The following is a 27,815-nucleotide window of genomic DNA, read 5'->3' as shown; positions in this document are numbered from 1 at the left end:
CACCAGGAGACACTTAAAGACACACAATTACTGGCAACAGTGAAGCATACAACAAATGGTTTCCCTCTTTCCCCTTCCCCTCATTTACCTTCCTACCTCACTTCTTTGGTCCCCTCCTCTTCCCCACAACTGTTCACCCCAGATGCCACGTTGTGTTTATATTTTGCGTTGACAGATGTACTGAATGTATCAGAAGAAATAGTTAAAGTGCACAGTAAATGCAAATGTGTACTGTAAATCTTTAAAGATATGTCCACACCCACCACATCGCAGAAAGCCTCTGGATGTTGTCTTCAGTCAAAGTTCTCCCTAAGAAGCTCTGAGCACAACTTCTGGTCAACTGCCTCTGTCCCACATACCTGGGAAGAGGTGTGACTCTGATAGATAGCTTTTGATCCTCAACACCACTGTACACACCAAGCAACTTCTCCTTCTCATCTATGTAATAAGCATCTTTTCCTATAACCCTCCGCTGCCTTAAAAAATTGTGATATTTGTAGTGTTTTCAGTGAGAAAATTAGACAACCTACTCTTCAGTGAGGCTGTCAAATAATCACTTTATTATGGTGTAAAAGTAATTTTTAAGCCACGAGCTGGGCTACTGATCCATTGTCCTCTTCAAGATGAGTGTCCGGGTCCTGGGGCTGAGTCCATGTACAGATCATTGTCTGTGACTGGGGTTTCCTCTTCCTGTTTTGGCTCCTCTCCAGTCTTGTGGTGATCAATTCACCCTTGACTGAGCAGAAACATGCAGTACATGTTTTGCTTAGGATAATATGGCTAATTCCATTGCTATTAGGTCTGGATAATAAAGGGCCATAACTAGCAAAAAGGAGACCAATAATAACTGTAGTTTAATAGAGGCATAGCATTCATAGTATGCATAACCAAGAATATAATCTCTCCCTTAACCCCCTTTCCTCTTGGTACTTTGCAGGTCTTAGTTATGCCCCTGACAACAGAGTTTAACTGTCATGTGTGCAAGTTGAAGTTAACAGATCAAGGATAAAATCTGCATTTCAATGGTCCAAACTCTGAAACATGACTGATAGCTCCATTACAGCCACTTACCTGTGATCTTCTGTGACCAGTCAGTGTGAAGCAGTGTGGGATTGCAAATAACTCTTTCAGTAACATTTTACAGGTATGTTTTTTAATTACAGCTTTTACAATCATTATCATTATTGTTATCATATAATATTCAATTATCATCACTACTCTCCAATAATATGAATTTAAATCATAACACAATTTTTGTTTTTTCCAAAATGTACACATACAAGTAGCATATCTTAAATGTCCATAATTTAAAACATATTTCCTTTTTCAACCGAAAATGAAATTACAGTCAGTCTTAAAACTAAGTATGAAATGAACGTACAGTTTAATACACACACATACATACTGTACATACATACATACATACATACAATAGCAGTTATCATAAAAAAATGATAAAAATAAAATACACACGTTTTACAAAGTCCTGACCCAAGCTTTCACATCATTAGATGATTGATATCATGACGTTCACTCTAAAATGGTTGATTTTGGCATGCATATTAACACAAATGCTTAACTCTTTTTTTCCCAGTTTGAACAGGATTTTGTCATAAAGCACTTTGCTATTTGTCTCATTGTCTGTCCTATTCACATTTGTGCATCTCATATTGGTTATGGCTTAAGAACATACATTTCATTTCCCCTGTGTACACTTACATTCTCCCTTTGAATCCTCACTCTCCCCAAACTGTACTGTACTGTGGTGTTACTAGGCAGAGTATGTTCTATTATCAGTCTAAATCATAGTAAGATCACCTGCAAGGATGTGTGTTGGGGTATCGTTCTCTTGATCTGAACAGGAATGCAGTTTCCAATTTAAAAACTATAAATTAATTGTGTCAATATTGCCATCTCACACTCAAAAAACAGAAGATGTATTCACGATAGGCATAGTCACTTTCTACAGGCCACTTTCTACAGAATCAAACAGCATCATGCCACAACTATGGATCAAGATGGAGAGAGAGAGAGAGAGAGAGAGAGAGAGAGAGAGAGAGAGAGAGAGAGAGAGAGAAAACAGATGGATAAACAGACATTCACTCATTATTTTATCATCTTTTCAGAAATAAATCATTCACTCAGTGTCTTTGATTCTTCGAGACATCTAGCTCGAATGTTGTTGGTCATCTTCTAGTGTCCATTTTTGATTTTGATCCTCAGTTTTTTTTTCTTCAAAAATGTTTTTTTTTCCTTGGGTAAGGATGTGGGTTCTACAAAATGGAATAAAACAGACTTAAAGAAGCTTGATAGCTCCGGCTGAGATGTTTGATTTGGTGTTCACACAAGCTATTTTTAGCAACAGATTTGTGCTTTTCTCACCTGGTGTGCTTATCTTTTAGCAGGAATATGTTCTCACGGACCCCGACTCTCCTCTTGGACCAGAATTTACTGACAGAGAGAAGAAGGTAATTAGTGAATATAACAATGAACACAACACAATCAATGTGGAACAATGAGACAAACATACCTAAAGAAAAAGTTTGGTTGTGTTTAGTAGGTTTCTGATTCTAATGGAACAAACACTGGATTCAAAAAGCTGTTAAAATATTTGTAGCTTTGGAAGGCTTTTTTAGTCCTAACTATACTGTGTTGGTATTTGCTTCTGAAACGCAATGCTTGTTGAGGAAATTAATTTCAACAACTTTGTATGAATAAAACAACATGTTTGTAGTTTTGCCAGCAGAAGATTAGCGTAGCTTAGCATAAAGACAGGAAAATGCGGTAAACAGCTAGCCTGGCTCTGTCCTAAGGTAACAAAATCTGCCGAAACACCTCTTAACATGTTAATTGGTGAGCTAGTGATCTTATAAAGCTAATTGTTTCCAGTTTTCTTGCTAAGCTAAACAACTACTGGTGACATCATATTTACGATACAGACAAAACTGTCCAAAGGTTTATTTAAAATCATGGTTTGTGTTTCCACGTATTTATCTGGCTGTTTATATCTGACTGACATGTTCAAGTTGCCCATAATATCACATAGTGTTACTGAAAGCACCACTTAACAGATGTTCACAAAAATTCGATCGGTCTGTTGTTAAGTGGACATGGAAGAATCTGACATTAAGACAAGCTGTCAGTGTGAGAGTTCACTGTACTTCCTGTATTTCCTCATATCTAAAAGTCCAGCCTCTCTGGGAGGGTTGGAGAATCCCAAAATCCAAATATAACATAGCTGAAAGAGATAACATAACCCAAAACCCCCATGACTCTTTTCACAATAGGCGTGTTTGTATGTTGTTTCTGTTTTGGGAATAATTTTCTCACAACACAGTTTGTGAATACAATATAGTCAAAATCTCTGATTCTGAACACCAATAAAACAGTCTGTTATCAACTCTTAACCAGATGACAATGACACAACCACAGAATGTTTATGTTGTTAAATAACATATCACAATCACAATTTTTAAATATACTTCAACAGTTATTGATTTTGAATATGGCAGCCTGGAAAGAAAGAAGGGAAAAACATATTTAAAAAAAATATATATATAGCTTATAAGTCTATATGGTTGGTTAATAAGTGCTAGAATCACTACTGATTTGCACACCGGACACCAGTGACTGTCTGGTTTTAACTGCATAGTTAGTTGTGTTGCCTTGCCATTCCCTTTGTTCTTTTGGCATTATTTATAAAAGATCTCCATGCTACAACATCAGCTGTTAAACTCAATCATCAAACACTTTTGACCTTGGATTTGGAGACCCCCTAACCAATCAAATGGCTGCTTAATATCCTTATTAGAGTTTTTCTGTTGTTATTCTTTTGCTGACTTTTCATCACCACTATTTTCACTTTTGTAAAGTTTAAATAAATGAATAACATCCGGCTAAAGTAACACAAAGTTGTGTGCAATAGCATCTTCTTCTGCGATTTCTTCATCACAAATTGTCACAGATGTTTAAACTGGAAGAAAACCACAGTGTAACGCCTCTTCCCGGCCCTGAGCACTGCTGTCATGCTCATTCAGCCGCTATGAGCTGCATCTCCTCACCTTCACTCTGGACTTTTCTCAGGGTGACAGAGGGGGTCGAGATGGCCGAGGCACGGAAATTGGCAGGTAATGTTTCTGAGGAGTCGGAGGTCACACCGCGGAGGTCCTTCTCCCTGAACATCTTCCTCCATGACGGTGACCGTGTAAATGTTTTTGTGCCATCCTGTACAATGAAATAACACCAGTGAATAAAAATCACAGTGTTCACAGCAGAGGGCTATGTATTTTAGGGTCTTATTCATTATGCATTAGTGGGGGTTAACAACGTAGTATTTGACAAAGCAGGATTTGTTGTGACAGTATAACACAGTTGCACAGTTTTTAGTCCTAGATGCTGTAACTAAGCAATTAGCAGTGGTGTAAACACAGCTGAACCACTTTAGCATGCCAACAATTTGCCAGCAGTGGTACAAGCATGACGCCATAGAGGTTCTCTTTATAAGGAATAGAGATATTTCTGTCTGCTGTTTTACCACTGAAAGGAAATGATCCTGTCATATATTTAACAAAGGACAAAAGTTTGCATCAAAGGCCCTTTTGTCTAGTAAAATAGTCTCAGTCGGGGTGGTTACAATCAACACATACTCCCGCCTCCTGGCAGGAGTGATTATCTTGATTGATTTTCTACTGACAGTCTGCTTTGTCATACCTCATCTGGCCTCCTCTCTGTTCCCATGGAGATGAGACCATTGTACTCCTTCTCTAGGAGCTGCCTCGCCTGCAAAAGACAGACAAACACAATTTTTCAGATCATATCAAATAATGGTGTATGGGGGTGCCCAGATAGCTCAGTCGGTAGAGCTGGTGACCCATGTACGGAGTTGCTGCAGCGGCCCGGGTTCGAGTCCGACCGGCTGCCCTTTGCTGATTGTCATCCCCTCTCTCTCTCTCTCTCTGCCCACCTTTCCTGTCTATCTATCTTTGGCTGTCACTATCCAATAAAGGCAATAAAAAAAAAGGTCAAAAAAAAAAAAAAAAAGGTGGTGTATGGCGGAGTACCTGTGTGTTCTGATTGGGTATCTGGAGGAGGAGGGCCAAGTCAGTGTAGTCAAAGGTGTCATCTAGTGCCAGGAGGGCTCCATGCACCCCGCTTTCTAATAGGTTGTCCGCAAACTCTTTCAGACCGATAGACTGCACCCAACACATCACTCGCTCATTGGACCATACCATTACGTCTATGGAGAAGGACACAGAAAGGCAGTTATCCACCATCACCACTTTAACCAAAAAGTAGGTGTAAGAGTATGCTCTGATATCATGTCTGAATAGAGGATGTGGTTATTAACCACAGGCCTCACCTTGGTTCTGGTGTTGACTCTCATCCCTCCTCCTCTGCAGCTCCTTCCTGTCATAGTTCAAGCGCTTTAAGCACATGATACCATAGTGAAGACTCACCCTGTAAGTGAGAAGGAGACATTGCTCTAATTTTCATCAAAGCTGGCAGGTATATACACCCAAGAAGAGGGTGCAAAGGAGAAGAAGAAAGATTAACGTCACAAATAACCCATGAATCTTTCTTTCAGACCTGTGGAAACTGTCCACCATCTTTAACTGGCCCCTCAGTTCTTTCTTGGTGAGGTGATCGAGCATGCGGGCATCCACCAGTGACTCCATGAAGTAGGAGCGGTACTGGGGCAGACCCAGGCTGGGCAGCCATTCGTTTCCGACCCACTCATGGTTCATGTCTCCATAGGCCAGGATCTGGAGGATGGTGGAGGTGATAAAGACAAATAAAGAGAAAGAACACAAACATGGTGTAAAACAAGTGTAAAACAAATCTAAAATTGCTAACATCTAGGAGCCTGACCGGATATTGAAGCACCACTGTTTTCTATATATTTTTTTGTTATATATTATATATAATATTACATATTATGTGGCAGAAAAGTGGTGTGTAAATCTTGTCTAATGCACAAGACGGATACAAATAATACACTGATAAATGTGATATATATAGACTGCTGGCCCACTACCAATAATGAAAAACATCCCTCAGTTGTGCCAGCTGGAAACATGGGACTTGTAGGCTAAAATGGCAAAGATAATTATCTTTGGTGGTACCTTTTCAGGGATGTCTATGATCTTTATATATTAGAGTTCGACTTGAGTTATACATTGGTACCACTTTCTAACAAGGCACCCATAACAAAGGGTTTATAAGCTGTAACTAAAGGTTATCATTAATTACAGCTGATAAACCCTCACAAGGGTTCCTTATTGAATGAAAGGATTTATAAAGAGTTTATTTTCCATCTAATACTCAGACAGAACACAATGTCACTGCTGAAGAAAAAGCTTTATAATCTTAAATTTTAATGATTTTTGCTCAGTTGGTCTCTGCTGGCCCAAGAGCCCTTCTGGTTTTCATTAGAGTCATTTGATGAGGGACAGTTTTCCCACAGTTTTAAACTTCAAGACAGAAAACAGGCTCAACTAAAACATGTAACCCTTGGCTCTTCATAAATAACAGTTTACATGAGGAACAAATGAGTTCAAATGTCCAATCAAATTGTCAGTTTGTGTTAGTGTAAGGGAATAAGGGAATAAGGGAATAATCAATTACGTAACCATACTAGCTAGCACCTCACATCTGACGTTGTGTTTCGCAATAGTAGCATTCATAGTGGAATAAGCGATTGTTTGTGATTAAAAGCAGGCGTAGGTAGTTCTCCTGAATAATAAATCTGTTATCCACTTGACCAAATACCAGACTGATTACGCCTGTGTGAAATGAATGTCATACTATACAGCAGTATGGGATGATCACCTGTGTACTGCCACAAACTTACCTGGTCCCAGCTGAACTCCTTCTGCTCCTTTTAGTTCAGGCAGAGAAGAAATGAAAGCGAGAAGGGAAAGAGAGTTGCAAAGAGAGGGAAAGATCACCAGGGGGAGTGTGTTTGTGTGTGTGTGTATGTGTTATGGTGTCAGGACAGAATGGAGAAGAGGGGGAAGGCACAGGGAGGAAAAGTTTTGTTAGTGAGTGAGAATTAGTTGGAAAAACACTACATCAAAACAGATTTTGAGGGAATAGTAAGGGAAAGGTGTAGCCAAACATGCCTAATCAGAGACAAAGAAAAAGAAAAAAGCTTATCAATGTGAGACCTTTGGTCGTATTGCTAAGAATTAAGAGGCCAAAACATTTAATTATATTACATACCTAAATACAGAAAATGCGGTAATAGTGTTTCCATCAGAACTGTTTTTTATGTAAATGAAATAAGTAGAACAGCCATAAACATAAAGTAAATCAATAACCTAAAATAATAAATTCGGTTTAGATTCAATATGAAATGTAATATTCTTACTGGCTTGGTGGCAGCAGTGAGAGACTCCATCTCAGCATGTGTCATCCAGATATTACTGGTCGACTGTAATGACAGTAAAGAAATGCAATATCAGTCTTCCTTCTTGAGGGAATGAGTTTGTTAATGTCCCAGCTGTGTGAACATATGATCTGTTTGCTGATGTTTACAGTTGCATCATGCTTTTTACTGAGCCTTACAGAGCGAGTGCTTGCAGGTGCAGATGGACTAGTGAGGGAGACCATTTCCTGGATGGCCAGGCGGAGTTTGAGCCTGTGCAGAGGGTTGCTGATGCCAATCTCCCTTTGGATCTCCGTGTCCGACAGGTTCGCCATAATGGCGCCGCTCTTCACATTGGCACGACATGCTGCCACATACCATGCAGGCATCCCTACCCACAGCTGGATAAAGAGAAAGAAGATGTGAACGGCAACACTTGTTCATGTCTCTTTTGTATTTGTTGCATTTGTGTAGCCCTAACCTGACTAATTACTAAAAAGAACCCAGATCCCTTACACTGATCCTAATGAAGCACTGGGAAATCTATATAAACTCATTAGTGACACATTATATCAGACTATATCACACATACACTGTTTGTTTTGATCCTGCAATTTAACAGGACAGAGTGTCATGATGTACCTCAAGCCATGTAACAACAGTCGGGCCATCCCAGGAGGCGAAAGGCAGACCCTGACGACAGGCTTCCTCTAACAGGTCGTGCCTGGCAAGGAGAGTGGAAAGCAGAAGTTTGACAGAGATTAATTTCTTCATATCTCACCTTACCACTGTCTTCTTTTATAAATAGAAAATCCAATTGAACTTGAGATGTTAAATGCCATGACATTTGTGCCTTGCAGCACCATGAGGGAATATTTTTTAAATGAATGGCACCAGGGGAATCAAAGACCCATCACAGGCCTGGTTAGTGTCATTCTCTACCAATGGCACTTGACTGTTCCTGTTACTGTTACACTGTAGCCTACAGGAGGGGTTCAGAGATCTGTGAATAACATGAGAAGCTTGTGGAAAGACAACTGATCTCACTTCTTTTTACTGCGGCGGTCTTTTTCCACTGTTCCTGTCCCAAGTTTAGTCAGGCCTAACGGGTCAGCTGAACCCAGGTCATCAGAGGGTGTGGAGGCTGGAAAGGTTAAAAATAATACCTTATTAATCCACCTCCCTGTTGATAATAATATCTGTCAACTGGACAGCAAAATTGCATTGGGAATTAGCAGTTTCCAAACTCTTCACTCACCCAGTGAGGCAGATTCGCGCCCAGGTGCACCGATCCTCCCCTTTTCCTTTTTGCCAAAGAGACGACCAATGGACGACTTAATGCTTTTCTTTTTGCTGGCTTTGTGGAGGGAATCCTGGCTAGCAGTGGTGACACCATCTGCAGAGAGACTAGAAGGACAGAGAAAGGAAAAGAACAGTGAATACAACCCACACATACAACAAGCTTGTTGGCCAAATAAACTATTAATGAGTAAAGCTAAAGAGCACCTGCGAAATTCACGGTGGTCGTCGAGGCCTGCCCCCGGGTGAGTGTGTGTCATTCGGTCCAAGCGCAGGGCTCGAGGAACAGGGGGAGGGGTGGAGTCAATCAGGGCAAGTGCTCTGCATTCTTCACCATCTTTGCTATTCTGCAGTGTGGACAGAGCTGGGTCAGTTTACGCAGGGTCTTCCTCATTTAAAGCACATTTGGGGATTATATTCAATTCAATTCCACTGCGCAATACTCTGACATGAGTACTGCAATTATACTGGATACTGTTGTTATTGAATCAGCACACTTATAAATAGATCCAGTTCTTAGCATTATTATTTATTTATTACACTGCTGTTACATATTGTAGTAAACATATTATGAATGTAAGGTAATATGTAATATTTTCTATTTTTCTATATATATTGTTGTTATATGCTGTAGTATAATGCACATATTTAAATACTTATTATAATTATTTTCTGTTTTATTGTAGTTACGTCAATAAGGTATTTCTGATTCTGATATCATAGTTTCCTCACAGTACCTGTCTGTCAGTCTCTCTGGCGGGGGAATGTGGCAGGCGGGGGGTTGAATGTCCAGAACTGGGTGGTGAAGGAGACGCCAATGTGGAGGAGGTGATGGAGGGAGTCATGTATCCCCTCCCGACACTGTCCCGTCCTCCCAGTGAGGAGGGTGGAAGAGGTGAGGCATCGAGGGCCACACTGCTGACCCGGCTCTCAATCTCTTCTGCCCTCATCTCTGTGCTCTCCTTTTCCTCCTGAATCAGCCTGAGAGGAGAGGAGAGAGGAAAAGAAGATTTTAATCTCTAAATCTTTACTATTTTTTCAAACAAAAAGTCCAAATCATTTTGAATGTAGGTTAAAATACTGTTTGCCCAAATAGTCTTAGAATCTCAAACCTGTCTCATAAAATGCAAAACTGTAATAAACATATAACTCACTTAATCTCCTTGTTGATCGCCTCTAGTTGCTCCTGCAGCATGATGGCCAATGTCTGTACATCGGTCTGTCCGCTGGGAGATAGCAGCTCCGATCCAAACAGAGTCTCCCTGTCGTCCTCATCGTCAGAGCAGCCTCCCTCCACACCACCCTCAAACCCTGGCCCCAGCATAGTGCCGCTGTCCCATTCTCCATACTGGGAAGAGGGGAAAATGGAGGGAAGGATGCAAGAAATTAACTTAAAAATAGATTATTATCTAGATAATCATCATCATTATCTCAGTGTAAAATTAACACCTTGTTACTATCGTCTCTAGCAGGGCCCCACCGGCCACGGTGTGCCCGCCTGACCACCACGCCTGAGGAGCTGCTGTAGCCGGATGGGAGTGAGCCTCCGCCCTGGGGGTACCGCAGCTCTGAGGCGCTTCCTGGGAGAGATCTTCGAAAAAGGGTGGAGGGAAGAGAGCTCACACTGCCCGCCCTATGGTGAGGAGATCAAGAATTAATTTGTTATGCCACAGTTTTTTGAAATGTAAATGTATTAAAAGAGTTGTATTTATATGAATTAAATATGTAAATGTTATTTGCATTATTATTTGTCAGCCAGAACACCCTCTAGGTACAGTACAAACAATTACTTTTTTAAATAAATTTAGTACATTACGACTAAACATGGGAGTAAACAAACATTTGTGTTCAAAGGGGCAGTGTACATATAGTATCCCTTGGGAGACTTTGTTTTATTTGGTTTTAAGTAGGACACATTGTATTAGTCAATCTTAAAGGATCCTTGTATCTAACCTGGAATAAGAAGAGCCAGGCCTGCCTCTCAGCTGATCCAGCTCCAGTTGAATCCGCTCCAGCTCAGCAAGGAGCTGCTCCTAAAGCACAGAGGAGAAAAGACCATAATTTGCCTTTTCTGACCCCTATTTGTGAGACATTACATCTCTTTTTTGTAGGGAAAAGTACAATTCTTGTGGGAACATTTTGATATTTAATAATTAAAGGTCAACATCCTTAGCAAAAAGTGGAGACAAAGTGGAGGACATTTTTTTTTAGAACAAATGCAAGAGAGTGCTCTTGGAAGATGAACCATGGACAAGACTAAAACATTGCTGTGACCTCTCATACACAGAACACTGCAAAAAAAAATGGTAACATTGCTGAAATTACCTTATTAGCAAGAAGATCATCTTGGATTTTCTTCATATTGGACAGTTCCTCTGAAAGAGCATTCTAGCAGAGCAGAAGAGTAGATATACAGTTTTTTTAACCCATTCTTATTTTGTAGTATATCACAAAATATTCCACACCACTAATTAGTCTTCTTGTCACCTTCTCCTCTAGAGCTGCCATCCTCTCTTTCAGGTGGAGCTGCAGTCTCTCATTGGACTCCGACAGAAGCTTGTCCACTGTATCTGAGAGGCGTTTGTTGTGTTCGTCATTCATCTTCTCCCTCTGCCTCGCCTGAAATGAAGCAAGGCCATAAGAGAAGTGCTCAAGTTAGAAATGAAGTGGACAAACCTTAATATTTTGTAGCCAAGTAGAAAAAAATAAATTATGTTACCCTCTGTAGCTCTTGGTTCTTTTCCTCAAGTTGAGCTTCCATTTGCCGCAGTCGTTCCTCAAAGTTTCCATGGCGCTCTTCTGCCTAAATCAGAAGAAACAGAATTTCCAGATGCTCCTACAAGCCTGTTTCCAATGCATGAATGGACTAAAAGTAGATTGCTTGAGGATTTTTGTTCAAAAGATGATTATAGGATTATTTGATCAACTGATGGATCCTGTGACAGCATATATAAAGTGTAACTGTAAACTAAACAGTGGGAGGTTGTCCTGTTAGTCAGATACTGCATGGGTCAGTACCTTGTTGAGAGCAGCAACCCTCTGGGCAAGCTGGGCCTCAATCTCAGGCAGTGTCTCTGCCCTCTGTAGTGTCTGCTGGAGCTTCTGCTTGGCTTCATCCAGACGTTCCTGTAGCTGTCTATTCTTCTCTTCACTCTGGACACAGACGGAAACACATATGTTAAGTATAATTGATAAAGATAATGGCATACCAGATCCATTTTTAAGACATATGGCAGTTTATTCATCATGACTGTAGCTGGATTCTGGTTTATGAGACAGTTATGCGACACTCCTTACCTGTCTGTGCAGTGATTCCTTGCTGGCTAGCTCATTTTCCAGCTTGTCTTTGATATCATGGAGAGAAGTCGCCTCCCTCTGGGCGCTGAGGTACCTGTATTCAACACCAAGCCACCATTGAATTATTAGAGCTGCAGTTCTCAACCAACATGACATGATATATGTGATTATATGCAAGACCTTAATCTCCACTGGGGATTGGAAGGTCATGTTCCCCTCACTTTTCAAAATCCTATTTTTGCCCCCTTCACTAGTACAGTTTCAGTTGGATTTTTTAACTCAAATGCCACTAAACTGTGTCCTCTTACTGTCCAACCAAATTGAGGAAGAAGCTCTGTGTTGATCAAAATGTCCAGTGTGTAACATTTAGGAGGATCTATATGCAGACGTGGAATATAATATTCATTGATATGTTTTCATTAGTGCAAATCACCTGAAAATAAGAATTGCTGTGTTGTCGTTACCTTAGAATGAGCAGTTTTTATCTACAGAAGAAGCAGGTCCTCTTCTACGCAGTCCACTATGTTGAACCGCTATGTTTCTACAGTAGCCCAAAACGGATAAACGGCTCTAGATAGGGCCTTTCACATTTTTAATGAGTTTTGCAGCCACTGTAGTTTCTCCTACGCACCTGTAAGGCTTAACTTTATTCCAAACTTCCCAATTGGATGTCACAAAATCTTACACACTGGTCCTTTAAAATGGGGAAAGAAGAGTTGCCTTTAGTTATTACGCTCACAGCATTTAAGCTATTGTGAGTGATTTGTGGACTTTTGCCCCAAATTTGACCTCTGAGGCAATGTAGAAGCTGATTTCTGATCTCAACTCCTCAATTAAACAAACTGTATGCCATATAGTCAGCTTTTTTATTTTTCTCACACAGCTACATTCTTAATAATAATCTAATGCAAATGTTATTATGTAAAACAACCTTAAACTGCATAAAGAGGTGTCAGGACACCTTTGAAACACATTGCCAGCCAACAGGTAAAACATATGGTCCTTCTGCAAAGTTCATTACAGTTTATTCTGGTTCCCAAATGAAAAAAAAGGGTTGAGTCCTAACTAAAACTAAAAATAAACTCCTAACACACAGGAAAGGTTACCTGCGTTCTAGTGTTGTAATCCTTTCTTCCATGTCCTCCCTTTGGCAAAGGGCCTAGGGGAAGAAAAATGTATCATGAAACAATATGATATGCGGTCCAAACTTTCATAATGTACATGAGATAACAGTTCTTATTGCACATTTATGTGATAACTAATGGCGAGGTAGAAGATACCTAACAGGAAGAGAATAAGTAAATGTGTGTATGTAAATTTTAATATTGTAGGTGATTATTTAGAACTGTCTATTTATTTTATACTTCTGTATCTGCCGTAAGATCAATAAGCAAAATCCACCTCATAACTGTTTAATTTATCTTAATGTGCCTCTCATTACCCAGCAAAATAATGCATATTAATACTTCTCCAACATATGTCCATTGTGTTCAAATATACACTTGGAGCCCCGGGAATCAAGGGAGCTTAGGGTCTTGGCAAGGAAGAGACAGATTGGCCCTACAGACCTCTTTCACTTCCCTTTGGAGCTTCTGATTGGCCTCCTCTGACTTCGTCACCTCCCTCCTGGCGGCCGCAAGCTGTTCCTCTATTTCCCCAACCTGACGTGACACCGCAAAGGGACACAAGATGACACAAATTAAACCTACGTGAGTCAGTGTTAACTGCCACAGCACCAACTGTAAATAGACACGACAGTGATTCAGTACAAATGTCTGTCTGGTTAATGTAATACTTGAAAAGCATCACTGACATAAGTGTAACATGATGAGAGTTTGATTCGTCTAACACGCAGTAAACTACAGACAGAATATGTCTCATTTTAATTTTCAGTACTCTCTTCAGTCCTTTTATCTTCTGACCAGACAGTCAATGTTTCATGGAGCAACACATTTTGTCAGTTGGTTAGCTTGACCTAAACACGTTTGACCCAATCACACAAGACTTTGTTGGACACACGGATACAGTACATCTATGATTACATTCAAATGGTGTCTCATTGTGCACTATAAAATATATTAATGGCTTTTCAAAGCAGCTGCAATAGTCTAACTGTCCACAAGAGGGAAGAGGGAGACCAGTAGAAGTACTGTACATACTGTAAATCTCCTCTGTCTTGGGATATACTGTTAGAAATACTTGGCTCTTTACTTAATGGAGTACATTAAATTAATTCATTATAATAGCTACTGTTCATTATGTAAACTACATTAGAAAACAAAACAGAAACAAAAATACACTTATGCAGTAAAAATGCACAGATACACTTATTTCTATACTTGTGAGAACCCTTATTGACCACATCCAGTCCCCAGTCCTAACCAAACACCAGTCTTGAAGGAATAGTTCTAAATTTTGGTAAATGTGCTTATTTTCTTTCTTGCCAAGACTTGTATGAGAAAATCAATACCACTCACATGTAGTTATAGTATATATGAAGCTACAGACAGCTTAGTTTAGTATGAAGTCCAGAAACAGGGAAAGCAGTTAGCCTTGCTGTCTGTACAAAAGCTTTGTGTACAAACTACATGTTGTGATTTACAGAGTAAGTACATTTTTCAAAATGTTGAACTATTCCTTTCAATATCAGCACTTACCTCATCCCTTTACTGATAATCTTAACCTTAACATATGTGTATGTGTTTGTTATTTGAATTGATTTTATTTTGAAACTGCAATTTGCAACTCAAAGTGATATCAACAGTACATTTTTGAAGCCTTATTGTTCCTGTGTTGTTGGTATGAAAATATCATCAAGCTAACAAACACAGCATTTATTGATGTGATGGGGTTAAAGAGCACTAGCCCTGTGAACTGGACAGGTGTGACCCAGTAAACAATTTCTCGAAGGCAAAGTGTGAGAAAGCCTCCAACCAGTGTAACTGCACTATTGTTATTGTTTCACGCATATTGATATAATGACAATATATTAATGGAAACGTTAGCTGAGATTTCCCATTGACCTTGATGCCAAATGCTATTGCCACAATATCCCCTCGGAAAAGTGAAGATGTCCTCGCTTTGCAAAACTGTCCTCACGCTGAAGTTCTAAACATCATATGGTCCTCACAAAGACAGGTATACATAAACATACACTTACCTGCCGGCACATGAGGGCCAGCCTCTCCCTCAGCTGGGAGAGTTCAGCTCTCTGCCGCTCTATCTCTCCTTCTCGCTGTCTTTCCAGCTCGCTATCCTCCAGGCCAGAGGAGGGACCATTGGGTAGTCGCTGGAATGAAGACAATATAGAAAAAAATTAGAGTAGTGAGAAAAATGTCTGTTAGAGTCAGTTGAGGTTGTAGCGGAAAATAAATGACATGGGGATGAGGTAGGACTTAAATTCACACTGACACACCATGGTACCCATACATCTACTTTTCTACGGACTTTCTGGACGCTAACACATACACAAAAACAACTGGAACCAACATGCATAAAACCCTCCCTTACATCTTTCCCGCCGTCCACCCCTTGTTGACGTCTTTTAATTTGGTCTCTTAAAGAGATTACCTAGAAAGGGGGAGACAAAATGGGCAAACAGACGATACAAATGAATGTTCTGTCTTCACACCGAGCTAAAGCATCCTTGAGACACAGAAAATAATTCACATTGGATTGTACCTCTTGAGAAGAAGCAGCAAGTTGATCCTCTAACATGGACACCCTCTCGAGGGCCACACGGAGCCTTTCTCGAACCTGTGGGGTAAAAGTGATATCAGTCGACTGACCATTACAGCATTTACAAATTACAATTTGAGCTGCATTTGTAATGCCAAAATTAGTTTGCCCTTTTTACTCTCCTAAAGTAACTAAATCTTCTTAACTTTCCTGAAAATCTTGCTAGAAAGAGCAATAAAGAGTTACGAATGAGTTATGGAGCCAATTAAACTGTCAGAAGAGGCCAAAACACTCACATCACAACGGAATTTCATGACAAAATGTGCATAAGGTATTTCTTTGCACTACATTTCCATTACATTTTTTCCACACCAACCTTATTCAACAAGGCTTTATAATAGGATTAGGATATTAGGATGTACCTGGGTTTGTGTTTATTAAACTACTAGGAATGCTCTAAAGAGCCAAATTTAGTATTTGTTGATTGATCAAGTCATGGTTTTGCAAGTCACAAGTAAGTCTCAAGTCTTTGCACTTAGTCGTAAACTTTGAGTGCTGAGTGCTAAACAACAAAGTAATAATTTATTAAAGAGGCCACATTATGCTCTTTTTCAGATTAATATTTTTATATAGATCGGGTCTACTAGACTAGATTTAGAAAAAACACTTCTTTTCTCATACTGTACATTGTGGCACCTAATTTAGAAACAGATTTTTCACTAGTTTTGGGTGAACATCAAAGTAAGAGTTGGTGAGGGAACCTGTGCAACACTCTCTTCTGTTTAAACATATCATTCCCAGAGGTATTGAAAAACTAGGGTGGCTGTGAGGTGGACGCAAAGGATTGTCATGTCACATTTTTTAAATAGCATGCTTTTTATTTGGGCTTGGGAGAAGGTATTAGGTATTTTAAAGTCAAAAGGCTCAAGTTCAATTGAAGTTATGAATAGTGTTTAACTCCGACTTCCAAGTCTTTTCTGATTTTGTCAAGTCTAAAGTCATCAAACTTGAGCATCGAGTCTGACTCAAGTCCACACCTCTGTAGAGTAGAGTTAAAAATAATGTATCAAGTTACTTACTCCTACTTGCAGTGAAGTGTGGGAAGAACCTTTTAGAGTAGCATATGATCAGAAGTATACTCAGAGCAGGAATAGCAAATGAAATGCAAGGATTTACTTTTTAAAATCTATCAAATATGTGTTTGCTTAAAAGAAAGCAAGAGCTGCAACCTGTGAGCTAAAACTACCCTATTCTGATTTATACATCCCTTCACCATAACCACCCATATATGGTACAGTCCATCCATGTGCTAAAGGGTGTATGTCCATGTCAGTACTGCAGCCATATAGGATCCCAAAATACTAAGGTGACAGGCGTATTATTAAATCTGCAATAACTGATAAAAAAAAATAATTATTGGCCCGCTTGGGAGCAGCTGAGACACGCTGTAAACACAATACAGACATTCTGTAAATCCCTTTTTAAGTGATTGTAGCAAACAGCCTATTTACACATCCAGCAGATACAGACCAACATTAACACAAATTTAACATTGTGTTAAAAACAGTAAAGTTGCAGACCTGAAAACAAAAACGACAAGCTGAAAGGTGCTATAAAGCTCCATGATGTTGAGGGGAACTGCAGAGGCCAGGGGTCATAATTCTGTGTGGGTTTATCTCTACATGTAAACCCTTTCACATACAAGTAGTTAACATAAAAATAGTGATCATAGCAATTTTAGGTTTGTCCTTAAAAATTTCATTTTTCATTAACAATGCAACAATTTGACCCACCTTCTCGTCCAGGGCCTTGTGGTGTTCAAACAGAGACTTGAGGGCCTTGAGGACTTCCACCTCACTGGAGACCCCCGCTGGGGACTGGGCTTGTCTTTTTACCACTGTCATCCTTAGACTGCGCTCATGGCGAGACACCAGACACTCCAGGTGTTCCAGCAACAACTACAGGAGTGAGTGGGTGGAAGGGGAAGGAGATGGGGAGGTGAGAGGAAAATTAATAGAGGTAAGAAAGGGGGACACGGGATAAGCAGGGAAGGAGAATGAGAGAGAGAAACAGAGAGAAAGGGGAGAGAGGAAGAGACAGAGAAGGCTCAGGGAAGATGCAGAGGAGTGTTTTAAGAGTGACAATGAGATGAAATTAGGTGGTAAGAAGAGTGCCGGGTAGCATAAAGGGATTGGGAGAGATAAGGAAAGCAGATACGGACATAAAAAGGAGTCAAGAAGAGAAAAGAGAATATGCAGGAGAAAGAAGAAGGGAAGGAGAAAAAAGCAAATGAAACAGTGTCACACCCACACAGCCACAATGGGTGAGGAAGATAACACAGAGGCTGTTACAGTGCTAATAAGCAAAATGGCCGCTAAACATCTTACACGTGTGTTGTTTCTCTCTGCCTTGAGCTCAGAAATCTCCTCCTCCCTCTCCAGAAGCTGCTCCCGGCAAACGTTCAGCTCTTTAGTCAACACAGCAAACTCCTGTGGAACACACAAGCTGCGTTTAGGGGCAAAGAAAACAAACTGTTTAAATGTATGGTTTTATAGTTTAAGTGGTCTCTGCTCAGCTGCTTGAGCTACGATGAAACTTTAAAGGAACAAATAATAATTCAGGCCAGATGTAGCCAAATCGACTTGAATGAAACAGAATTGGCTGCTCTCAGGATACGCGCACATAAATGAAAACTCAACACTAAAAGGATACATAAGCCCTCCAGAAACAAGCTTTGTGGAACACCTGAGACCAGGAATGTAGGAAGATGCACATGATGTAAACCTACATAACAATCATGTAAATCACTGACACAGTTTCCACCACCACTCTCTCTTGCTCATCCTCCTCTGTGAACTCGCATTCATGGATGGATTACATCACACTGTTACACAATGGCTTTGCACTGGAATGCACAAGAGAGACCCCCAAAAACACAGAATCGATACGTCATTTACAACACCGCAGGGAATACATTTGCAACTCCTGCATAACGCTAAAAGAGAGTGCAAACAGGAGAGTGTGTCTTACATTTTCTTAAACAAAAAGAAAACAGTAGAATCAGTGATTTTTATATGTCTCCATCAAAGTCTTTAGCTTAGAGGCAATAGCTGTTTATGAGAGCGACAGTGATGTGTAGCTGTTTAGTCAGGATTACCCACTTTATGATTCAGAAACAGTTGAAATTAGACACATGAAATTGCTCTGTGTTAGTGTGGAGGAGGGAAGACAGAAAGAGCCAGAGAGAAATCTATACAGATGGTGACACAGTAGGTCCATTGGCTCTTGGCCTTATGGGATTCTTTCTTGTTTGGATAGGGGTCAGCTTCTCAGTTGGCTTCCCTTGTGGCCTTATAGTTTCTTTTGCATTTCATCTCTTAAGGTTCTGGTCTCCATTCATTTAAATGATGTACAGGGAAACTGAGTTAAATAAATAAGAAATACAAATTTGAAAATGCTTTTGCCTGGTGTGTTAACGATATACAGGTTATGTACACAATATCATAAACACCTGTACATTCGAAGGCAATTCAATAATGTAGGACTTTAACAAATACTAACATTGTGGAGTTTTCAATGTTTGTTTGTTGAAATAACATTTTTGCTTGAAAAATGACAATAATCAGTTATGAAAATACCTGCTGACAATTTTCTGTTGATCATCTTATTGATTAATCGACCAATTTTTCAGCTCTATAGATGACAATTAAATGTTAGCTTGGGAGTTGTTTTTCTCATTATCTTATAATATTTTAGGAGAAATAAGATCTGATCAATATACTAAATGTTATTGTACTAGATTCCATAAATATTTGTGATATTGCATCCACTTCTTGTAAATTTGAATGACAATAACCATCACAACCAAACACGACGTGGGAATATTACGTGTTGTCCGAGAGGTAATGAGAGTAGCTCTGGTGCGTCAATATGCTGCACGTTTAAAATGCTCCTGTCACTTTCACATCTTAACATCAAAATTAGAAATCTAAAAACTTAAAAGTACCTTCCTGACCCTCCTTCAAAACTCAAATAATGACAATAACTGTATCTCTTAATACTGGATTAATACATGATCAGTTGAGTCACAGCCAGTATTTATCACAAAACACAAAATGTGCAGAAGGAATCTGACTTAATAATTTATGTTCACACATTTTAAAAGCTGGAGGAAACATGGGGGCCTCATACATAGTTCTTAATTGTGTCAGCAAACTACACATACTGTAAACACAGTATACACATTCAGAGTTGGGGGTTAGTCCCAGTGAAAAAAGAAAGCTGTTCTAAATGTGGGATGAAATCGAAAAATTCCAGCTATGATAAGCAATTTCACCCAGTAAACTACAGAGAATTCCTCGGACATCAAGTATTAATTTAAGTTAAGCTGAAGCCGTAAACTAATATTAGCTTCTAGCGTCATTAATCATCCACTAACCACATGGTCAACAAACAAACAAAACCTGATTAAACAATAAGAGGAAAACTGCGGATGCAACTGAGACTAAAAAGCCAGAAGATGATAGGAACAGAAACTCTCTGCATTAGTAAGAACAACATTAGTGAGGAAAACTGAAGATGCAGACAGGGAAGTATTTAAAATCCACTTTCTAGCTGCCTCTCTCTGCATGAACTGTCACTGCAAAGGCTTACTGCCTCATGAGCTCGCTTCACAATGACACACTCAGAAAAACACACTCATACATAACTAGACACTGATAGCACAGAGGATAAACAATGTTACCTCACAAGGAAAAACTTAACACACTTGCCAAAACACACACTTTCACTTCATACTAGACTGATTCCTCCATGTACATATGCGCAGATTGTAAATAAACACATACAGACAGCTGTACCTGTGGCAGAGCAATAGATAGCTGCCTCTGAAGTGAATCCTTTTCGTGGCCGAGCTCGCGGAGGCGGAGCTGAGCTGTGCCCAGGCTATCCTGCGTCTCCCTCAGGTTCTCCAGCAGCCTCTCCCTCTCTGTCAGCATGTTGACCATTAACGACTCCAGGTTCCCTGTGCTGCCTCCTTCGTCTCCTCCGCCTCTGGCCTCCCTCCCACTGAAGCCTCCTCCTCCCATCGCACCTCCGGGGCCTCCAACTCCTGCCCCGGCGGGTGAGGAAGGGCCCCCACCAGTCCCACTTCGCCCATCCTCAGAAATGGTGGGCATCACCTCGCACATCATCATGAGACCGTGGTGTGTGTTGTCAAGTTAATAAAGAAAACTAAACAGCAGATTGTGCGCGCAAAATGTCTGTCTTTGTGGCTGAGGGTTTTTATGAGCTCGTACTAAAAGTTTGATGTACAAAATATAAATCTTTACATCTTCAGTTTTCCAAAAATATCATTCCTTTGGTCTGCATACCTTCCTCTGTTTATTGCCTTTATGTTTTATACTCAAGCACTCACTTTTGTATGTCTACGCTCACTTATCTTCCCTCACAAAGTACCAACCTGCATGGTAAGTGATCAGAATGCTTATGTGTTCCTGTGTTATGCAAGAGGAATAAGTATCTACGGGGAAGCCGTTCTGTGGGTGGCTCGGATTGGCGGAGGGTGAGGAAGGGAAGGGGTAATAGGGAAGGAAGGGATAAAGGAGGACCGATGCTCCTAAATTGTGTCCAAGAGGCAGGGCTCCTCACAGCACCGTGGGTAAGAGCTGAAAAAGAGAGCAGGCATTGCATTAGATCCTCCTCAATTAACTTCACTGTGCATATAACAATAATATAACAACAAAAGGACATTGCAAGAGAACACAGAATGGTGTAAGTCTATGAAATGTGACTGCAGTGCTTGATGGTTTGGAATAAGCATATTTGATCAAATAAAGAATTTGTAATAATGTGATGACAACGGCAATAAAATGGTTAATTTTGGATCTCTGCTAATATATCCAGTGTGAACCTTTAGAATCTCAGGTTACTGTGAATGAAATAAAAGCTGTAGTTTAGTATACACACTAAGTCGTGCAACTTGAGAAATGCCTTGAGGAGACAAAGAAAGAAACTATTACCATTTAACTCAATGATAGCCCAAACAACACTAAATGCTGCCTCAGATTATACGTATTAAAGCAACACTATGTAACTATTATATCTTAAAATCAATCAAGTCACTGATTTTCTTGAAACTGGATCATATTTTCTGGTTAGCTCTGACTAGAAGCTCACCAGATCACCAGGGGAGTGTAGGTTTTTACAAGTCTAGCACAAGAGTTTTGGACTGCCAGGAGGAGGGTGTTTTTTACAGGGGCAGTGGGGGATGCTGCCAAAATGGGCACTAGAACCGCAGCCGGGTGAATGGGCAACATAACCGGGCTCAGCAGCCTCTACGGAAATTATAGCAGAGGCAAAGAAACTGAAGAGGGTGTTGATGGAGGAAGATAAGAAGAAAAAAAGGGAGACTGACCAAACAAAAGGGCGGTCAAGAGTACATCTTTTAGCTTTTAGCTTTTAGCCATTGGCAAGAGCTTTGTAAAATAAAAGGCTGCAAAAAGACACTGAGCCAGCCTTCTTGCTCTTGACTTGACTAGTGAGTAATATTAGCTGGCTTGCTGTGTCTAATGTTGTTGCAATTGCTTGATGTTTGGCTGTGTTAGCAAAGTTGTCAACTCAGTTTTGGATCATAAGTAATATAATCATAACAAATGCAAATGTACAGCTGTCCATACTTACAAACCACTAAAAATTCACTAAACCGCTTTCTTGTTGAGAGTGAGATGAGAAGATTGTTACCACTCTAAGTCTGCCTATTAAATATAAAGCTACTGCCAGCAGTAAGCTTAGTACAAAGAATGGAAACAGGGCAAACAGCTAGCCTGGCACTGTCCAGAGGTAACAAAATCTGCCTAACCTTAATGATTTAAGCAAGATAACAAGTTGAATTTGTTCTCATTCAGTTTTTCTAAAAAAAACTAAGTATGTGATTGTGATTCAAATAAGTGATGTCACTCCACAAAGCTTCTTCCTTTAATCAGTTTTGTTGTAAATCATCTGCATATCTTAAATGACCTTTTTAACTAGATAAGGCCTCTGGCTCATACTGCAGACTGTGGGCCAAAATGGTGGATTCAGGCAATCAACATTATTATAGCGCCTTGTGTCCCTCTCTTCTTTCCTCCCATATTCTTCACTGTCTAGTGTATAACACTCAGGGGCTTGCACTGGCCTTTATACTTTTAAGTGGTTTGGACTGATTTAGTGCCCCATGCAGGCTTCTTTACGTCAGTGAGACTGGGCAGTGCAGTAAAGAGTTTCTTTATCCAACCAAAATCATCCATTTTGTTAATCAAACATATTTAGCACACAGGCAGGCCGCTGCACCAGCGAAAAACAAGTCTTGCCAGTTTTCTCATCATTATTATATGGACGTCCAAGACCAGAGATGGGGACTGCTAGCTGGTAATTGGAGGCCTGATACAGATACTGAATTAGCTCCTCATGCTGGTGAGCTGGCTAGAGTACTTGGCAACCTCACTGTATGTCCCACTAAAAAACAACTTATTTCCTCTCCCGCTTCACTGATGTGAATCACTGATGCAAGACTGAGCTGGCATTCACTGCGATTCCTTAAAACACAGTTTAAGAGTTCAATGTAACGTGTAATGTAATCAGATTTAAGAAATGTCTCTGGCACACTGATGGCCACATATACAGTAATAACATCATAACACCATGCTGTATATGTTAACAAAGGAGTGCTCAGGCATCATGAAATGTCAAAGGTGTATTTTTAACTCAAATGCAGCATGAATTTAACAATGCTTCAGAGACACAGAACACCTTTAGGTGTGAAAAGCTTACATGGAAGACACCTGACTGAAGTAGATCACACTAAAGGTCTGTGTAGCACTAAGGCAATTGATGTTTTTTGTTTTTACTGCTCTGATTCAAGGGGTAATTTGGAGGTGCCAAACTAATATATTTCATGCAAAGACATAGCCTATGAGATAAAAAAAAAAAGATTTTGGAATAAACAAATAGATTGTCCAGAGTTATAATGGTGTTATTTATGTTTAGTTATGTTAATTATCAGGATCTATTAGTTTTTGTGGGAAAAAAATATATTGGTGGAGGGACACTTTTGACGATGGCACCACTACCCTTAATGGAAGACTCAGGTCTGAATGTGTCACTTATTTACCTCTTTAAAGAATACTCAGTGATCAAACTATTACTAGTACCTATGATAGAAGACAGCTTCCTGCAGGTCCTTGTAGACCAAACACTACAACAACTCCTGGTTGCTATTTTGTGATCCAAACAACCCAAAATGTTGAGTTGGTACAGGATCTTGAAACACCTGAAATACTAAGTATAGGCTGTCCTGTAAGAAAAACGTTCAATAATAAGCTAAGATAAGCTTGGAATTACTCATTGCCATTACCAGCAGCTCTTCATTAGCTCAGCAGGGGCAGCAGAAAACAGGGTAATGTAATTACTGCAGACTATTGTATATATTGTAACAATCACTCCACAGCTCGCAGTAATAGTTCACTGTACTCCTACTGTGTCATATGATGAGTCTGCGCTGGAAAAACAAAGAATTCTAACTGTGCAGCCTGCAGTTTTGACTGAAGCGTCAGCTGTGAGGTCGCTGGGCTTCAGGATCCTGTGTGTTTATGTGTGAAAGAGAGAGAGAGAGTGAACGACAACAAGAAAACTAGTTCAGTTCATACTAGTTATCAAGAGACCTTTTCTTTGACTAGCTTACATTCTTAATACCATACAAATAAGTGTGAGGACTGGCAGAGAGGCAGCTAGAAAACAACAAGCTGGTGATAACATTTTCTCTAATGTAGAGCTACATTATCAAGCATTATATTCATTGGTGAAATGGGTGAGCTCATGTCACAGTGTCACCACACTGAAATCGATCAAGTGTGTGTGTGTGTGTGTGTGTGTGTGTGTGTGTGTGTGTGTGTGTGTGTGTGTGTGTGTGTGTGCTTGTGCAAATGTGGGTGTTTTTCATATTATGATTGCACACATCATCATCATACACAGTCACACTGCTTGCAGTCCTACCCTGGAGTGGACAGACAGCTTTACAGTATCTGGTTGATAGATGACCAATTAGGACAAGGCCCCCCAATTAGTCTGTGTATCATGTTACTGAACATCCCCTGTCTCCGAAAAATGGGCAAAGGAAAATGTCATAGCCTTGTGTGTATGTTTGTGTGTGTGTGTGTGTGTGTGTGTGTGTGTGTGTGTGTGTGTGTGTGTGTGTGTGTGAGAGAGAGAGAGAGAGAGAGAGAGAGAGAGAGAGAGAGAGAGAGAGCAGCAGCAAAAACAGCTCTCCTCCACCAGACACTGGGGCGGGGAGAGGGGTTTGCAGGCTCCCACCGCCGCCGACAATTAGAACTAAAGAAAGAGGGTCTCTGCGATCGGGTTTTACATGTTAAATCCCCTTCCCAGCTAAAACGATGCACGCACGTCGGATGCATTGTAGAGGAAAGCCGAGCGTATATATATATATATATATGTAGCGACTGATAATGTACCCCCCCCCCACTCCCTTCCTCTCCCCATCCTTCCACCTCCCCTCCTAATACCATGAAACAGTACCCCCTGGCCAAGAAACGCATCATTGGAATCGATAAGTGATTGTCGGCAGCTGGGCAGAGGGAATGGAAGCACGGGGATCCGGACTAACACGCTTTTATTTGCGCTGGCATCCACACACTGCACACTGGGCTAATGGGAAAATGACGAGGCTCTCCTCCGGATGACAGCTCGACTAGTCTGTGGCTACCTCCATTTCTGAATGTATGGAAGAAAAGACCATTCCATGATAGACTGCGCGAGCGCGCGCGCACGCACGCGCAGATCTACATTCTTATAGTAGAAAAGGCTTGTGCATTGGAGTGATCTCCAAATTGGCCTTCCGTGCGTTAAAACGGCCACTGAAGCAAACAGGAGGAAGATGAATCCACTGTTTAGAGATCCTGCTCGACTGAGACTGTAGAAAGCATGACATCAGGAGGATGCCACCCCCACCCCTACAAAAAAAAATGCACATCGCACATTTTCAGTAATGGGGCCTGCCTTCTCTAAGACATTATAGAATTATAATCAACTCCATATAGGCCCAGTGACAGCAGTGAGACGAGCTGGGAGGTTTGACTACAAAGCTCCCAACGGCAAAGGGCTTAGTTACAGCCATGATTAATTACAAGCAACACATAGTAGGCCAATATACAGTGGCATCTTATGATCTTATGAGGACTCTCTCTCTCTCTCTCTCTCTCTCTCTCTCTCTCTCTCTCTCTCTCTCTCTCTCTCTCTCTCTCTCTGTTTCTCTTGTCAAGTAGATAGCTATCACCTCACCTAACTGTATGCAAACGGGAGCGAGCAAGCGCGCCCTAAATAAATCGTGCTGTGTGCTGCCAACACACCTGTCAATGCCCGACACCGACATAGGCACCGAGTGTTGCATAGTCTATCTAATATAAGCCTATTTGCCTCTATTCAAATAGTAATCCCCCTCCCTCCCCTTCCACACACGCACACACACACGCGCGCGCGCGCGCACCTACACACACATGCACACACACACACACACACACACACATATACACCACCACCACCCCCCCTCAAACCTTGACAACACAACGTTAGGCTACTGCTTATTACACACATGCATTTGTCGTTATATTAGTGCATGCATATGTCGCTCCTCTGCGTCTTCCGATGGGTAGAATTCTCCCTCTCGGTGGAAATTGGGTTGCGATGGGGCGGTGTGAAGTTGCATCCTTACCACAGTCATCGCGGGGAGCCTGTAGTGTCCATGTTTGATGTTAAATATTCCTTAGGTCCATCTCCCGCGGATCGTGCCTCGGTGTCCCTCATCCGAAAGCACCGTAAAGCTTACTATATGGGATATAATTTTTTTCCCCCCTCTGTCTCTCTTTTTCCACATGTAAACGGCGAGGAGGGGGACGCGGAGAGAGACGATACGCCACCTTACCACAGACTCCCCCTCTGTCGGATTGGAAGGTAATGGGTCTTAAAGAAACATTCTCTCAGCATTCTCCGCATCTCTGTGATTTACGCGCGCGCCACACACTCACGCGCACTAGCAGGCCAATCAAACACCTGATTAATTATACAGTGTGTATTTATATCAGGGACAAGTGCAAACTGACAGACATTTTACTTTTAAACTAGCCCACATTCCCTTTTTAGCAGCAGCTGGAGCCAAATTTCACTCATGTAGCAGAAATAGGGATAAACAACATGCAGATAAATTCATTTGTACATCATAAAGCAGCAGTATATCTGCAGTGTGCTCGTGCAAATGAAAGCTGTGTCTGTGTGGGGTGATGCTCTATAGGCCCAATTTCAGATCACAAAAAAAAAGCCTAATGCGAGTATTATTATAATATCCAATATTCTGATCCAACTATCAGGCATATGTCAATAATCACTCAAGCTTTATTTACACTGATGCCATGGAAGTAGTTTCCATAAATCACAGTTATCCAGCTTTTGGGATCACATTTTCCAAATTCTGCTGCAGGCATACTGTATGTTTGAGATATTAACGCTGTATTTCAATAAAGGCACAAGCTCTTATTTAAAGTGTATTCAGTAATGCCTTTATTGTGTGTTGTTGTGTTAGGAAATACACCAATAACATGGACTCATGTGCTTAAAGTGATTGTTATTACATTTATTACAATTGCCAACTTGTAGCCTTTTTAACACATTTGTGGAATTGGCCATATTTATGGATACTGTCCTGAATGTAACTACATCCACACACTAAGTTCACCAGCCCACGCATAAAATGTAATCTCATAAAGACTGTTATAAATATGCATGTTGATATTGATATCACATTTGTAAACAGATAAGCAGGTCTGCGTGTGTGTACGCGCGCGCGCGTGTGTGTGTGTGTGTGTGTGTGTAGCTCAGTCAACATAAGGTGGTGCTGTCTTTAAGAGAGAGAGCCTGGGAAGGGGTGATGTAATGTGTTCTCAGACAATGATGTCATCGACTGAGACACGGCAAGGATTTAAAGTGACAAAGGCATTTTCAGTGGCTCCATGTAATTCTGCATCAGGGCTTGTCAGAGAGCAGCACCCAAGCACACGGGGGACCTTCAATGAAGAAAGAAAGAAAAAAAAAAAAGGTGTACGAAATGAGAGCAAAACATAAAAGTGATATC

The 27,815-nt window shown here is 40.6% G+C and overlaps 1 protein-coding gene across 4 annotated transcripts; it reads right to left on the bottom strand.

The window, feature by feature from the left end:
* Positions 1-1,136: 1,136 nt before the first annotated feature.
* On the bottom strand, positions 1,137-26,677 carry LOC127373543 (liprin-alpha-3-like). 4 transcript variants are annotated; one of them, XM_051418122.1, is made up of 32 exons: positions 26,403-26,671; positions 20,500-21,306; positions 18,028-18,129; positions 17,434-17,598; positions 15,644-15,718; positions 15,473-15,532; positions 15,123-15,251; positions 13,531-13,623; positions 13,069-13,121; positions 11,963-12,056; positions 11,684-11,818; positions 11,385-11,468; positions 11,153-11,284; positions 10,991-11,053; positions 10,619-10,698; positions 10,115-10,298; positions 9,820-10,013; positions 9,403-9,646; positions 8,873-9,012; positions 8,625-8,773; positions 8,414-8,510; positions 8,009-8,090; positions 7,567-7,767; positions 7,370-7,432; positions 6,851-6,877; positions 5,587-5,762; positions 5,360-5,457; positions 5,061-5,236; positions 4,711-4,779; positions 4,062-4,224; positions 2,383-2,451; positions 1,137-2,273 (listed from the first exon to the last, which is right to left on the bottom strand). In XM_051418122.1, the coding sequence occupies exons 2-31, from the start codon at positions 20,833-20,835 to the stop codon at positions 2,399-2,401; spliced, it is 3,717 nt and encodes a 1,238-aa protein (XP_051274082.1). In that variant the 5' UTR covers positions 20,836-21,306; positions 26,403-26,671; the 3' UTR covers positions 1,137-2,273; positions 2,383-2,398. The 4 variants fall into 4 exon arrangements, with proteins under 4 accessions (XP_051274082.1, XP_051274084.1, XP_051274085.1 ...); XM_051418124.1 differs by lacking the exon at positions 26,403-26,671 and adding an exon at positions 26,283-26,374; XM_051418125.1 differs by lacking the exon at positions 15,473-15,532.
* Between the last annotated feature and the right edge of the window lie 1,138 nt (positions 26,678-27,815).

The sequence above is a fragment of the Dicentrarchus labrax genome, unplaced genomic scaffold, assembly GCF_905237075.1.
Source record: "Dicentrarchus labrax unplaced genomic scaffold, dlabrax2021, whole genome shotgun sequence".
Classification (NCBI taxonomy): domain Eukaryota; kingdom Metazoa; phylum Chordata; class Actinopteri; family Moronidae; genus Dicentrarchus; species Dicentrarchus labrax.
This window is presented reverse-complemented; position numbering and strand designations above follow the sequence as displayed.

Coding starts and splice junctions, on each gene's coding strand:
- LOC127373543 (XM_051418122.1), bottom strand. CDS start 20,835: ATGATGATGTGCGAGGTGATGCCCACCATTTCTGAGGATGGGCGAAGT. Junction 13,624..15,122: donor TGGCCCTCATGTGCCGGCAG/GTAAGTGTATGT, acceptor GTGTCACGTCAG/GTTGGGGAAATAGAGGAACA. Junction 5,763..6,850: donor AGGAGTTCAGCTGGGACCAG/GTAAGTTTGTGG, acceptor ACCATCCTCCAG/ATCCTGGCCTATGGAGACAT.